We start from the raw sequence: 15162 nt of genomic DNA on the forward strand, positions 1-15162 counted from the left end.
GCCGACCTCACCTATGGCTTAGAGCCTTACTAACTGTATAATGTTAGTGTATGTTGGGGGGAGGGTGTGGGTGGGGGATGGGCAGCTATTTGGCTGTGCCCCCCCCCCCTCCTCTAATTACCACTGGGGTGTTTGTTTCTGCTTTTGCCTTCTTATATTTTTCACTCAGATGTTGATTCTTTATTTTACACGTTTAACTTTCATGATATTTCTTGTTGACAAATTTGATGCTCTGTGGCGGTTTGTTAGCAACAATGTTACAAAAAATCCAGTGAAGAGTAATGGCAGTTTTTACTGTATCTTCATTGACTAGTCTGGCAGTGTCATGCCCACATCCGTACGTTTACTTGTAAGCACCAGAAGACAAACGTGTATTTGTTGGCCATCCAGAATGTGTTCCTGTGCTGTGCTTAGGAGAATGTAAGAGAATTTTTCATCTTTTCAGAAGAACGTTTGAATAAATCAATTGTTCCCTCCTGTTTCCTGTCCTTGGGGTGGGGTTAGGCATCTGGAGTTCATAAGTGGGCTACAGTGGGCTGCCTGTTGCCGGCAGGCTGAGCGGTTACCCACACAAAGGGGCCCCTTGCCCTGTGTACGCATGCAGAGAAGACGTCACATTTGTACTCATGGTACCTACAGTACTGCACCAGATGGGTGCAGGCAAACAAGAAATGTAGCACTTCCACTAGCAACCCCCACCCTCCGTGGCCAATGGAGGAGCTTCTCCTTTCAGACGGGGCCGGCGCTCTCAGGAAGCCCTGCTCACAGCAGGCGGCACTCTTCCTGATAGCAGGGAAGGGCTTGCCAGTGGGAGGAGCCTCTCCACACTCCTTAAATGGAGAGAGGCTGGTCACATGGGGCACAGTATCTAAGCGATAGTGGAGAAAGGAAACTGAGAACTTCGGACTGTAGCGGAGCCGGTAGAGAGCTCTGAGGCAGAGTGAGGGTGTATCGCGAGGCTCGCACCTGCCCGGAGGAAGGCGCATGCAGTGAAAATGCCCACAAACTTTACTGTGGTCCCTGTGGAGGACAGCAGGACTGAGCCGCTGGAGGAGGAAGACGCCCAAAGCCACTCACAAGAGTTATACCCAGGTGAGGCCATCCTGCAATTACCGCTTGTGCCGGAGGGCGAGACACAATGAGAATCCTGGGGGGGTCCGCGGTGCTCTGTTCCTCAACCTCCTGACGAGTTTCCAGACAAATCCTCTTTGGTCTCAAGCAGAAAGTTACTGTTTCTTTTTTAAAACAAAACGTGGTAACTATTTTTGTACGAAAAGAGTGCTGAGAAAGGTGTTGGATGTCTGTGTGGTTTCCGTGGTCAGCATGTTTGGTGATCGCTTATCTGAACGAGAATCTGTTCCTAGAGTGCGTCTGCCTTTCACGCGCGCAGACCTGCTGAGCAGGGATGACATCGTCCTGTGCCACTTTTGTTTGTTCTGCTTTGAAAGTGCCAAAGCCTGCCCATCTGTCTGCAGTGCATTCATTGAAATTCATCTTGTTCCGTGCCGATTCTTGGAAGCAGAGGGTGTCCGGCAGGGCTCACCTAACAGAAAACCAGACCTTTTTTTGGTAACTTTGCAGAGTAAAGTGCATGCTCTCACGCTTTTTAGTGCCTTTCACGCCTGCCCCGTTGTTTTAGCTGTAGGCTGCACGCTGGGTCTCGTTCACCATTACAGCCGGCCTGCCTGCTGCCGCACTGTCCCTCTTACCGCCTCTTGGCTGGTGCCCCCCACAGCCCAGCCCTCTGCCTCAGTCCCACGGGGCACGCCTATCAGCACGGTGAATAATGGTGCAGCCGTAATTCGCCCAAGCTGCCGCACCCCACCCAGAACATACCTGTCATGCTACATCCACCTTTAGCTGAACTGCTTTCAGCCTGCTAAATAGCTGGGGTGTTATTAAGGAATCATTTTCCTCTGTGTGTGGTTCTGAGGCCCTTTCCGAGGGCACACTGTAGGACATGGCACCAAGCGTTTTGTGATTCTGGAGGAACTCACCCAGATCCATGGAGCAGGGTCCTCCTCCAGGGCGATCCAGGTCCTCATACCTTCTCTGTCGGCCTCCATCAATATTTACAGCCTGATGGCTCCTACCTCTGCAGGCTGAAAGTTGCCCCTGAAAGTTTCCCTCTCAGAACCATCACATGGAGCCCAACAGGGATTCTTACACAGGAATTAGTTTTTTTTTTACAGGTTTGAAGTTTTGTAATTGTCTGTGTTAACAGCTTTTTTTTAGTTATAAAATGTGTGTCTTTTAATGATCTGCAGTTAGAAAAGAGAAACTCATTCGGCGTCAGTCTGAGAGGTGTCCGAATTAAGCTAAATGGCTTTGCAGAAGAAAGACACCCTGAGGTAACTCAGCGGGAGTTTACAGGTACCCGGGGAAGCTTCTAGAATGCGGGGGGGGGGCGCTTTGGCTTCATGTAGGAAGCAGCTGTTCTAAGGCTAAGCAGCAAAGGGAATGTGCCTGTGTAAAGGATGGATTTTACCTGAGCTGTCTGAAACAGGAATATGGAACTTTGGAAATAATCCTCCTGACTCTCCTGCTTCACGTTAAACTTGCTCATGGACATACTTAAGTTACACGGCGATGTTGTTAGACAGCCTGTGAGCTGCAATGAGATTGGGCCATTTTCCGGTCAAGCCCTCGTCGTGACAACTGAGAGCTATGATTCACCTTCTAATCCTCGGTCACCAGTACAGGAGTGGCGTTCATCTGTCTCCTCCTTTCAGAGACAGCGCCACTCACTGCTAAACCAGGGAGCTTTCCGGCAGTTTCCGCTGCACGCCCTGCCCTTTTCATGTTCACTTGCTGCCCCGCAAAGCGAGTCCCAGGAGGGAGCTCACACAGCACATTAACCTGAGAATGTCTGCTTACGAAATTCCTCTCTGAGATAAGAGAGGCAGCCTGTCTCGCTGCCGCTGACTTAACGAGTCTCAGCGAGCTGCTTATGTCACTGCGGCTCAGGCAGGACCCGCTATAAAACCAGCCCCATAAAACCCAGAGATACTTCTTCCTGTGCAGTCAGGTATGCTTAGGTATACTTCTCACAATAGTGTCAGCCCTGGGTGTTTTGGCACCCCAGGCGAAATTCTGATGAGCTTCTCCACACCCAGAGCAACAAAAACAAATTCTGTCAGTTCATTTTTATTCCAAACATTTTAGTAACACAGGCTAATCTGGCTGGTAACCAGCGAACTGGCATCTGATTCATAAGAAAAGCAGTGAAATATTAAAACTAGTGTAAATAACTGTAATGTCAAGGTATGAAACCAGAGGAGTTTCTTCTGATTTTTTTTCACCCACTTTTTTGCACCCCCTAGTGCAGTGCACCCTAGGCGATCGCCTAAGGAGCGGGCAGGCCCTGAGCCCCACCACAGCTAAATATTAGGGAGGAGTGTGGTAAACATTCTTGGAAACTGGAGTGTAAACACTGCATATTTACAGGATTATCTCCGAATGTCTAGTTCAAATCCTGGTCTCGGCTGGTTTGGGTTCGTTTGCTAAGTGCTGTCTTGAAGTATTACATGGTTAGATTTTCATTTAGGGCGACTTTGAACCGTAGGTGCTGCTTGGAGCACAAACGAGTGCTGAGGCCTTTCCGTTTGCGATCTCGGCTCCTAAGCATCCAGGCCATTGTGAAGGTGTGTGTGTGTCGCTGTTTCTGCCTACTGCATGGGGGAGACAAAGGCAAATCGAGAACAAAAATTGAACAGGTCACTTTGCGATTAAAATATGTGACTTACATGCAGTTTGCTTGAGGCCGTTTCAGGTGAAAGTCCACACAGACAAAGGGCAAATCTCCGCAGGTGCGACGCCGAGAGCTGGGTGTGTTTGCACACCTGGGTGTGTTTGCACCTCTCACCACGACACCTTTGTAATTATCAGACTGTGGGGAGCAGATTTCACCACAGTGTCATTAAAACCTGGCATGTTTATTTATGGTCCCCACACGGATAACATCACTTTTATAAAAATCTATGAATGCAATCAAAAAATTAAAAACGGCAAAAGACTTTTTGTTTGATTACTTATGGTTAAGTTGGGGTTTAAGGGGTTAAAGTAGTCATAAGTGGGATTAGGGTTATCCATAGAAATGAATCGAGTCCCCACAAAGGTAAGAATACGAAAGTGTGTGTGTGTGTGTGTGTGTGTGAGAGAGAGAGAGAGAGAGAGATTTGCTGTCACCAAATGATTGCTGCGATTCTCCAGTTTGGTGAGTTTTGTTTTTTGTTTGTTGAGGTACAAGTTAAAAAATGTGGCATACTTAGGTACAGAATTTATAACACCACCAGTGAATATCTGGATGTCATTTATTTACAGTGCCATTCATTTTTGTGGAGTATTTAATTCAGGAGGAAAGCATTTGTCTCCTACTGGCTGCTAACAGCAGTGACATCATTTTACATTAACATGCGAATGACTAACAGTGCTTTTCCACTGGCATACAGGAACGGAGCTGGACCCTAGTCCTGCCCGAGCCGTTCCCGAATCATACCCGAGCCGTTCCCGAGTCATACCCGAGCCGTTCCCGAGTCATAACCGAGCCGTTCCCGAGTCATACATGAGCCGTTCCCGAGTCATACACGAGCCGTTCCCGAGTCATACCCGAGCCGTTCCCGAGTCATACCCGAGCCGTTCCCGAGTCATACCCGAGCTGTTCCCGAGTCATACATGAGCCATTCCTGAGTCATACCGTGAAGAGAGACTAGTTACAGCGCGATTTCAGCTTGCTGAAGTTTTCCACTGCAGAAGGGTCGACTCGGTAAAGGCGTTGGTGGACTTGGAGAGCGAGAGTGATGTAAAATGGAAGAGACGCTTGTTTACTGTTCACAAGGTGTACTGTTCACACAGTTATCTACTATGTGCAATTGTTATTATTATTATTATTATTGTTAGTGTTATTATTATGTTATTAATATTTACTGTTCACACTGTGTACATCATGATTTACCATTCCATTCTGAAGTTTTGTAATTGTCTGTTCCATTCAGCTGTAGTACCTCTTTAAGTAGAAGGTTGAAAATTTTCAAGTCCCAAGTTATCAGGAATGCATTAATAGATCATGATGTGTGATACTCCTAATAATGAATAATATGTAGAACATGCCCTTGTTTCCTTCAGATAATCCGTGCCTAGAACACGGATCAGATGGTGGTGATGTTAGACTTTCGGCCCTGCTAGTAGGCAGAGCCATGTCAGTGTGGGTACGGGCTTAGGTACGACTCGGGTACAGGCTTGGGTGCAACTCGGGTACGACTCGGGTACGGGCTTGGGTACAACTTGGGTACGACTCGGGTACTGGCTTGGGTGCAACTCGGGTACGACTCGGGTACGGGCTTGGGTACAACTTGGGTACGACTCGGGTACTGGCTTGGGTGCAACTCGGGTACGACTCGGGTACGGGCTTGGGTACAACTTGGGTACGACTCGGGTACAGGCTTGGGTGCAACTCGGGTACGACTCGGGTACGGGCTTGGGTACAACTTGGGTACGACTCGGGTACTGGCTTGGGTGCAACTCGGGTACGACTCGGGTACGGGCTTGGGTACGACTCGGGTACGACTCGGGTACGGGCTTGGGTACGACTCGGGTACAGGCTTGGGTACGACTCGGTTACGACTCGGGAACGATTCGGTTATGACTCGGGTACGACTCGGTTATGACTCGGGAACGGCTTGCTTCTTGGGGGCAGTGAAAAAGCAGCATGGAATGATAATCTCATAGCAAGTAATAATCCACGGCCCCCCAGAGACAAGGTGATGTCACATTTCTCCTGTCTTGCCGTGGTCTGGTGTTCTGGCCCAGCCTGCATTTCGGCTTCCGCTCACCACACCTTACCTAAACGCTTGAAACGGCGTGTCCCCTCTACCCTGCCCCAGAGCCTTTGCTCTTTCACATCAACGTGGCAAAGTTGCTGAATCATTTGCTCTGGTGTCATAATTTCATCACAAAATTGCGGTTTTTACTGGGCCCTAATCCTGGGAGATTAATCTCCTCTGTCATCCTGTTTCTAATTCTAGAAGCACCTGTTTGTAGGAATTTTTGAAGACGCTGCCAGAGAATCAAAGGAAAAATATGTTTGTTGCTCTGCCTGTTATTGTGGCACCAGAATGCAAATAACAATTGAGTTGCATCTTATAAATGCTACGCGTACCTGCCATTCGTGTTTTACCTGTTTACCAGCCAAAATTGGCCGGCATCTCCCCGCTCTTTCTTCCTCCTGTTTATTTAACTTGAGGCTTTAGCAGTTCCCACGTGTGTGAAATGTTTGCCAAGGGCCACAGAACACGCCTCCCCCCTCGCTATGCAGAAAGCCCCACAGGGACTAAGGAGATGTTAAAGAAAAACTGCCTTTCTGTGTTTAAACGGATGAAAAAGAGAAGCACATTCTGCCAGATGCATGTCAGACTCACGTCAAACGTCAAGCCGACCCAATACGGCCCATCAGTCCGTTCCTCTCCAGATAGCCATGAAAAAGGCCCCTGTGTGGCCCTAACAGACCGGCCCCGGGTTCCGGCTGAGGGGGATGAACCCGGGTGACCCTCAGCCCGGGAGACCATCTCCGCTGCCGTCTGGGACTCCCACAGCGCAAAGCGAAATGTGCAGCCCGAGATAAGAGGCCTGCTCCACTCCCACCTCCTATGCTCCTACATGCTGAGGCTTTTCTTTTATCTCCGGCGCACGTCATAAGCACTCATTTGGTATTTCTGACCGATATGCTCTGAAATATGAGCTATGTGGTGACAGAAAATCCCGTTTCTGCCGAAGCTCCTTCTTCGCCTATATTTCTGGTGCCTCAAGCTTAGTTTTGCACTTTTCACACACGGCCTCTGCAAGTCATATTCGCTGCGTTATTGACTGAATGCTCAGGTCATCCCACCACAGAGCTGTGTCTTTGTAGTTTACAGAGCATGTTGTGAGTGATGATTGCTGCATGTCTGCTCCTGCCTAGTGCCGCCATGCAGACTCCTGAGCTACACAACAGACAATGTGCAGCCACAATTTCGTCAGACGTGTACCCACATTTTCGACAGACATGTACCCACATTCCCAACAGACGACATGTACCCACATTCTCAACAATGTGTACCCACATTCTCAACAGACAACGTGTACCCACATTCTCAACAGCATGTACCCACATTCTCAACAGACAACATGTACTCACATTCCCAACAATGTGTACCTACATTCTCAACAGACATGTATCCACATTCTCAACAGACAACGTGTACCCACATTCTCAACAGACATGTACCCACATTCTCAACAGACAACATGTACTCACATTCTCAACAATGTGTACCCACATTCTCAACAGACAACGTGTACCCACATTCTCAACAGACAACATGTACTCACATTCTCAACAATGTGTACCTACATTCTCAACAGACACGTACCCATATTCTCAATAGACCACGTGAATCCACATTCTCGACAGAAAACATGTACCCACATTCTCAGCTGACAACTTGTACCCTCATCCGTAACAGACGTGTACCCACATCAGCAAGAGACAATGTGTACCTACATTCTCAACAGACGTATACCCATATTCTCAACAAACCATGTGTATCCACATTCTCGACAGACAACATGTACCCACATTCTCAGGGCTGATGTGTCTCTAGTGTCTTTTTCACCAGATTCCAACAAGCTCTGCCATACTGCAGAAACTGCATTGACACTGTCAATGTGAGAGTTTTATATGCCTATGTCTTAGTTGTGTGTGTTCAGATTACGATACTACTGATGTAGCAGGAGATTGTGGCTAGGGGGAGTCTGTGAGCAGAGGGCCAACGTACCTGTATCGTGCTGCTCACGTGTGGTGCCATTTTTCACACAATTAGCAGTGGCACAGGATTTTAAAGATCGTGACGCAAGTGGAAAGATGACCACACTCCCGTCCTTGTTTTTTGTGTGTGTGGGGCTGTTTTGAGGAAAAGGATGTTTCTCTGAATGCTGAAAGTCTTCTCTCTGAACAGTTGTGTCATTTTTTTCTTTTTGCATTGTTCATGCTTGCATATGGAGCAGGAGGGGAAGCAGATTTTTCTCTGTGCTTTGGCTGAATGCAGGATGTGTGCTTCTCACGCTTACGATGCTTTTATTCACCATTTAATGTCCTTTCAGCTCTTCCCCGAAAGAATCACTTTTCTTTAGTCTCTCATTTTCGGTTTTTTCCAAGGCCAAATCTGTTATTGGCAAGAAATACTATTAATACTGTAGGGTTAGTTTTCTCCATACATGCCTATATTAGAACCTGTGTAATTGTATTGGGATTGATTTTCAGAGGCATAGCTCTGGTGTAGCATTACAGGTGTACCGTGGGAAGTCTATCATTGTCCCACTATATAACAGTGCCAATCAATAGGACTCACTTTCATGTCTCTATTGCATTCTGCAGATTCAATATAGTGCATCTGAGTGCTTGCAATTTTTGCTGGCCTTTCTTGCTTGTGCCCCCTGGTGGTCGTGCTGGGGTAAGTCACTCTGCGGGCCCCAACTCAGCACCTTCCCCACTCCCTCTGGGAGTTCCCCAAGTTCGCAGGTACTCTGTGCTCATTTTAATCCCATTACACCGCGATATTTATATGTTTTTGTGTCTTAATCCAGTTGCGTTCGAAAGAACATTAATTCAAACATCAAAAATTGCTCCTCCCCAACAGAAGATTCATTTTGTTTTATTTTTTAGGATATAAGCAGAATTGGTGCCTCTGGTTAATCACTGCTTTGAAAAGAAAGCAGGAAAGACTGCATTTTTATCTGTGGATCTCTTTTGCAATGTGTTATTTTTGTCTATTACAATGATATGTCTCCAGACCCAGTCGGATAAGCGGTTTGGAAAATGGATGGATGGACAATGATATGTTTATGCAGTTAAAATTGGGCCCAAACTTTGGAGCAGCTCTAGCTTAGGGATGCGAGGGATGTCGTTCTTTTTTAATAAACTGGAGGTAGATATTCCTTTATTTATTCATTTAACTTTACAAAGGTAACATGGGATTACTGACCCTAGTTTTTGGTGAACTGCATAGTCTCAAGACAAATCAGGGATTATTTCAAATACACAATTACTCTGGATATTAGTGCTTATGTATTAATTCATATATCAATGTTACGTGCCGATGATCCAGTACTGGGCTTCAACCTGGAGCTTATCCAAGGGAGCACAGGACAGCAAGAGCGCCCCCTAGATAGGGCGTCAGTCACTTGTCCATAAAGACACAAAGCTACACATTATGGGTAATGACACCTTAAAAGGCACATCTTATACGGTGGGTCGGGATCCAAACATGTAGCGCTGAAGGCATGAGGGAACCGGAACAGCATGAGGTCAGTCTGCAAACTACATGCACACGGTGGGTCGGGATTCAAACCAGTAGCTCTGGAGGCGTGAGGGAACCGGAACAGCATGAGGTCAGTCTGCAAACTTCATGCACACGGTGGGTCAGGATTCAAACCAGTAGCTCTGGAGGCGTGAGGGAACTGGCACCGCATGAGGTCAGTCTGCAGACTGCATGCACACGGTGGGACAGGATCCAAACCGGTAGCTCTGGAGGCATGAGGGAACCGGAACAGCATGAGGTCAGTCTGCAAACTGCATGCACACGGTGGGTTGGGATCCAAGCTGGTAGCTCTGGAGGCATGAGGGAACCGGAACAGCATGAGGTCAGTCTGCAAACTGCATGCACACGGTGGGTTGGGATCCAAGCTGGTAGCTCTGGAGGCATGAGGGAACTGGCACAGTATGAGGTCAGTCTGCAAACTACATGCACACAGTGGGTCGGGATCCAAACTGGTAGCTCTGGAGGCGTGAAGGGACCAGGCTCCCCCTCAGGCCACCACGCTATTAAAAAATTAAATTGAGTAATAGTGCCACTGCAGTTAACGGTATTGGGAGTTTCCCTTAGCTGTGCTGGTCCTTCCAGTCTGTACTGGTGATTGACAGAAGCAGGCCGTAAATGTAAGGCAGAGGTACATCCTCCACCCAGTACAGACCCTGCCAATGGAGCATAACGCATGATGGAGTGTAGCACCTTCTCCTTTGAGTGAAGCTGTCAGCATCATGCTGTTCTGGTGCCTCCTCTTACTTTTGTCCCTTTGGAGAAGCTGAACCTTGCCCCATATTGATGAGCATGTCTTCTCTTGCTCACCATTTGCAGGATATCCGCGCTCAGCTGCCCTCTGTGTTGTGCAGACCCTAGACCCGCATATCAAAGCCCCCCCTGAAAGAAGGTCCAGGCTGCAATGCTCCATGACAAAGGTCCATTACAGCATCTGGTGGCATGAAACCTCTTTCTTCTATGCCGGTGTTTCCTGTGCATCTTAGCAACTGCTGACAGCTTTATTTCAGGCACAGCTCTTTCTGACCTGCGCATTGTAATCTCCCACTTACTGGCTGTGTGCTGTGTGGTAGGACTGGCTGCATCACTCTTATGACAGACCGGTTGAATCTGCCTTAATATCTTAATTTTGTGGACGGAACAAGGTGATGCAACTGTACTGCCCTCAGAAGAAGCAGCAGCTGTGAATTTGTCGCCAGAAGAGCAATAACCCTACAAGTGCAGAAATGCAAAAACGTAGCTGTCATCATTCTGAACAGGTTGTTGCATTTCACTGTCAAGGCATTTCACTGTCAAGGCATTTCACTGTCAAGGCATTTCACTGTCAAGGCATTTCTCTGTCAAGGCATTTCACTGTCGCAGAAAACAATGAGGAGATTTTCAACTAATACTATGCATCTATTAACAAACTCGTGATTTTTCTCTCATCTCTCCTCAAAACAAATATTTCATATATTTGGTGGTGGCAGATTGATCGTTTAAAACGGGTCTAACTACATGCCGTAATTGTCCCTTCAGCAAAGCACACCTATTTTTTTAAGTTCTGGGAATTACTTCAGCTTGATTTTCTAGGAACTGAATTTATATTCATTCTTATGAAAAATGCATGGGTGAACTTTTTAATAGAAGCAGTAATTCTACAGCCCTGGGGGTGCAGCTTGGCCCTGGGCCAGTTGGACGAGGCTACGCTCGCCAGCCTGGTAGAACAAGCCGATTTGCACACATACACGGAGGAGGTGCCTCATTAAGGTTGTGCAGTTCTTGTAGTCCTCAGGTCTACAACGAAAGAGTACAAGCTGCCATGCTGGATCTGCGGAGCTTTCAGGGACAGGCAGGTGCGAACCTAAGATAAAAGACATGCCTGGGTGGCTGCTCCTTCTGTAAGCTTAGAATGGAATAGAATAGATCCTTACTCTCATTGTTTTATAAAAAAAAAAAAAAACAACAAAAGACTGTTTAGCAGCTCTAGGATGGACAGCATAGAAAATGACATAACAAATGCAGACATAAATATGAACAAACAAATGAAATAACAAAGTGAGGTAGTATGTACCAAAGTACTGGTGCAAAGTGATAACAACATAAACAGCTTGCTGGCCGGTTCTGTAGGTTTGCTGGCTGGTTCTGTAGGTTTGCTGGCTGGCTCTGTAGACTTGCTGGCTGGTTCTGTAGGTTTGCTGACTGGTTCTGTAAGTTTGCTGGCTGGTTCTGTAGACTTGCTAGATAGTTCTGTAAGTTTGCTGGCTGGTTCTGTAGTCTTGCTGGGTAGTTCTGTAAGCTTGCTGGCTGGTTCTGTAAGTTTGCTGGCTAGTTCTGTAGACTTCCTACATAGCATCTTTCATATTAGACAATCCTTAATTAACCAGCTTTATACATGACCCATTTTTCCAGCTGGTGAGTGTTAGTGTGTAACCAGGGGCCCCTTGGTTGTGTGGGACCTCCCAGTGATTGCAGACTTGTGACAGGCACAACACAAACCCCTTAATCCCAAGCTTAATCATGCTGATTGATAGCTTACTGGTCTGAGACACTTATATCTAATAGTCACTGTCTTTAAACACAGCTTAATGAGTAAATTCCAGTGTTTTAGGAAAAGTATCATGAAGTTAAACAGCAGGTTTTGTATGTGATGAGAGTAGTAAGTGTGTGAGTGTGTGTATGCGTGTGTGTGTAGATTATGTTTATATTATGTTGTGGAGACCAAATCTCCATCTCTCAACTGCTCTCCCACTACAGAAGGCTGTTGGTCGCACCACACCCGTGTCTCCCCATAGCTCTCAGCTCCCTCCACTTGCCCTCTCCAGCATGTTTTCTGCACCTCGCCTTCTCCCTTGGATTCTAGCCATTCTGTCAGGCTCCCCTATCAGAGTGAGAGGACCTGGGGCCAGTACTGTCCGTATGTCAAAGCAGTGAGCCGGTGATCTGCTCAGAAGCTCTTAGTATTGATGACAAACAAAACACACGTATATTTTATGGCCAACCTAAGACCCACAGCTGAAAATCAGAGCTGAAATGTTGTACTGCTACTTGAAGCACTGCTGATTTGCATATTGTAAGTGTGGTGTATGTGCATGCATGTTCAGTCATGCGTGTTCAGTCATAACTGCAGCGTTTGCTTTCCAGGAAATTCCTGAACATGTCTGAGTTTCACAGAGGAGGCGGTATGTTTAGCATGTTTAGCAGTGTGGAGGGGTTTGAGCGTGTGTGTTTACATCTGCATGTTCATACCAGCTCTAGCTAACAGGATTGGGTAGCTCTGACAGTGTCCATACTCTTTCGTGGTGCGTAGGTGCTGGCTAAGAAAGTCAGCGTCACGTGGATGTAAACAGCTCGGCCAGCCGTTTCCTGACCTGGGGGCGGTAGGGCTGCAGCTCGTCCCGAGAATCCTGGCCAGAGGCTCACCTGAAGCGATTCACCTGTGCTAGCGTCTCAAAGTTCGTTTGGAATTCAGGGTAGCTGTCCGTGCCAGTCACCATGTGATGGCCAACAGGGGGCCTTGGTATGGGGTGGAGAGCTGACTTAATACTCTGATGGCCAGCCGGGGGCCTTGGCGAGCCCATCTGTAAAGTTATGGGGTGGAGAACTTACGTAATACTCTGATGGCCAGCAGGGGGCCTTGGCCAGCCCACCCATAACATTATAGGGTGGATAGCTTACGTAATACTCTGATGGCCAGCAGGGGGCCTTGGCGAGCCCATGCGTAACGTTATAGGGTGGAGAGCTTACGTAATACTCTGATGGCCAGCAGGGGGCCTTGGCGAGCCAATGCGTAACGTTATAGGGTGGAGAGCTTACGTAATACTCTGATGGCCAGCAGGGGGCCTTGGCGAGCCAATGCGTAACGTTATAGGGTGGAGAGCTTACGTAATACTGTGCCGTGAAAGCCTGTTTTTGGGCTGGAATTCAAGTCTCTTCGGAGTAGATGAGCACAGAAACATTAGGCTGCCCCTTGATTTAGTTAAAATGCATGTATATAATGAATAAAGGAAGCAACTTATTTTATAAAGCTACATTTATATTTTTTTATAAACTTGTACATTTTAAACATTTTTGTTCTTCAACTTCAACAAATAAACAATACTCCAGTAATAAGAGACTGTCTGAGTGGTAATGAATTTTTAATCCTGATGTTCAGCTATTTAATGATTGAGTTGTTAATATTGCCAATAAGCAAATCCAGGTGCAGGTTTGTGACATCGGACAGTATGGACCTTTCAGCTGCCAAAGCCTGAATGCTATCAGTTTGTCAGACACCATATTCCTGCTGTAACCACCTGTACTTCATCTGAATGGGTGACCTGGGATTGTAAAGGTTGTCTTTGCGCGTATTGGTCTTTGATATTATCATAGACAGAGTAAAGTGGGAGGGTCTCGCTGTCCAAACAGTGTCACACACTGCAGGCAGATGGACAGAGTAATGTGGGAGGGTCTCGCTGCCCAAACAGTGTCACACACTGTGGGCAGATAGAAAAAGCAATGTGGGAGGGTCTCGCTGCCCAGACAGAGTCTCACACATTGCAGGCAGGCAGACAGAGTAATGTGGGAGGGTCTCGCTGCCCAAACAGTGTCACACACTGCAGGCAGACAGACAGAGTAATGTGGGAGGGTCTCGCTGTCCAAACAGTGTCACACGCTGCGGGCAGGTAGAAAAAGTAATGTGGGAGGGTCTCGCTGCCCAGACAGAGTCTCACACATTGCAGGCAGGCAGACAGAGTAATGTGGGAGGGTCTCGCTGCCCAAACAGTGTCACACACTGCAGGCAGACAGACAGAGTAATGTGGGAGGGTCTCGCTGTCCAAACAGTGTCACACATTGCAGGCAGATGGACAGAGTAATGTGGGAGGGTCTCGCTGCCCAGACAGTCTCACACATTGCAGGCAGATGGACAGAGTAATGTGGGAGGGTCTCGCTGTCCAAACAGTGTCACACACTGCAGGCAGACAGACAGAGTAATGTGGGAGGGTCTCGCTGCCCAGACAGAGTCTCACACATTGCAGGCAGACAGATGGAGTAATGTGGGATGGTCTCGCTGTCCAAACAGTGTCACACATTGCAGGCAGATGGACAGAGTAATGTGGGAGGGTCTCGCTGCCCGGACAGAGTCTCACACATTGCAGGCAGATGGACAGAGTAATGTGGGAGGGTCTCGCTGCCCAGACAGTCTCACACACTGCAAGCAGACAGACAGAGTAATGTGGGATGGTCTCGCTGTCCACACAATGTCACACACTGCAGGCAGATGGACAGAGTAATGTGGGAGGGTCTCGCTTCCCAGACAGAGTTTCACACATTGCAGGCAGACAGACAGAGTAATGTGGGAGGGTCTCGCTGTCCAAACAGTGTCACACACTGCAGGCAGATAGACAAAGTAATGTGGGAGGGTCTCGCTTTCCAGACAGAGTCTCACACATTGCAGGCAGATGGACAGAGTAATGTGGGAGGGTCTCGCTGCCCAGACAGAGTCTCACACATTGCAGGCAGGCAGACAGAGTAATGTGGGAGGGTCTCGCTGCCCAGACAGTCTCACACACTGCAAGCAGACAGACATAGTAATGTGGGAGGGGCTTGCTGTCTTTCTTTATCCCGTGTTTCATATGCTTGGTTATTCATAGCACATTATCACTTAGAGTGGGTGTGGTAAAGGTGGCAGTTTGAGAGAGACACCTCTGAAAAGGTTGGCCTGCCATATTTCCCAGGAAACTCTGCTAGTGGATACATGCACAAAAATGACTGCAGGTAAATACTTCAGCTTCTCTCGTTCTGTGTTTCTTATCATTGTGAAATACACTCAGCCACTGAGCCACCAGCCCTA

At 47.6% G+C, this 15162-nt stretch overlaps 1 protein-coding gene across 1 annotated transcript in view; it reads left to right on the forward strand.

Moving 5' to 3' along the window:
* Positions 1-822: 822 nt before the first annotated feature.
* The window catches only part of LOC125723981 (solute carrier family 12 member 7-like), a 53214-nt gene continuing 38874 nt past the window's right edge, over positions 823-15162 (forward strand). The window contains 1 exon segment of the mRNA XM_049000798.1: positions 823-1092. Within this exon segment, the coding sequence (XP_048856755.1) occupies positions 996-1092 (97 nt within the window). The 5' untranslated portion in view covers positions 823-995.

Source organism: Brienomyrus brachyistius, unplaced genomic scaffold, assembly GCF_023856365.1.
Source record: "Brienomyrus brachyistius isolate T26 unplaced genomic scaffold, BBRACH_0.4 scaffold53, whole genome shotgun sequence".
Lineage (NCBI taxonomy): Eukaryota > Metazoa > Chordata > Actinopteri > Osteoglossiformes > Mormyridae > Brienomyrus > Brienomyrus brachyistius.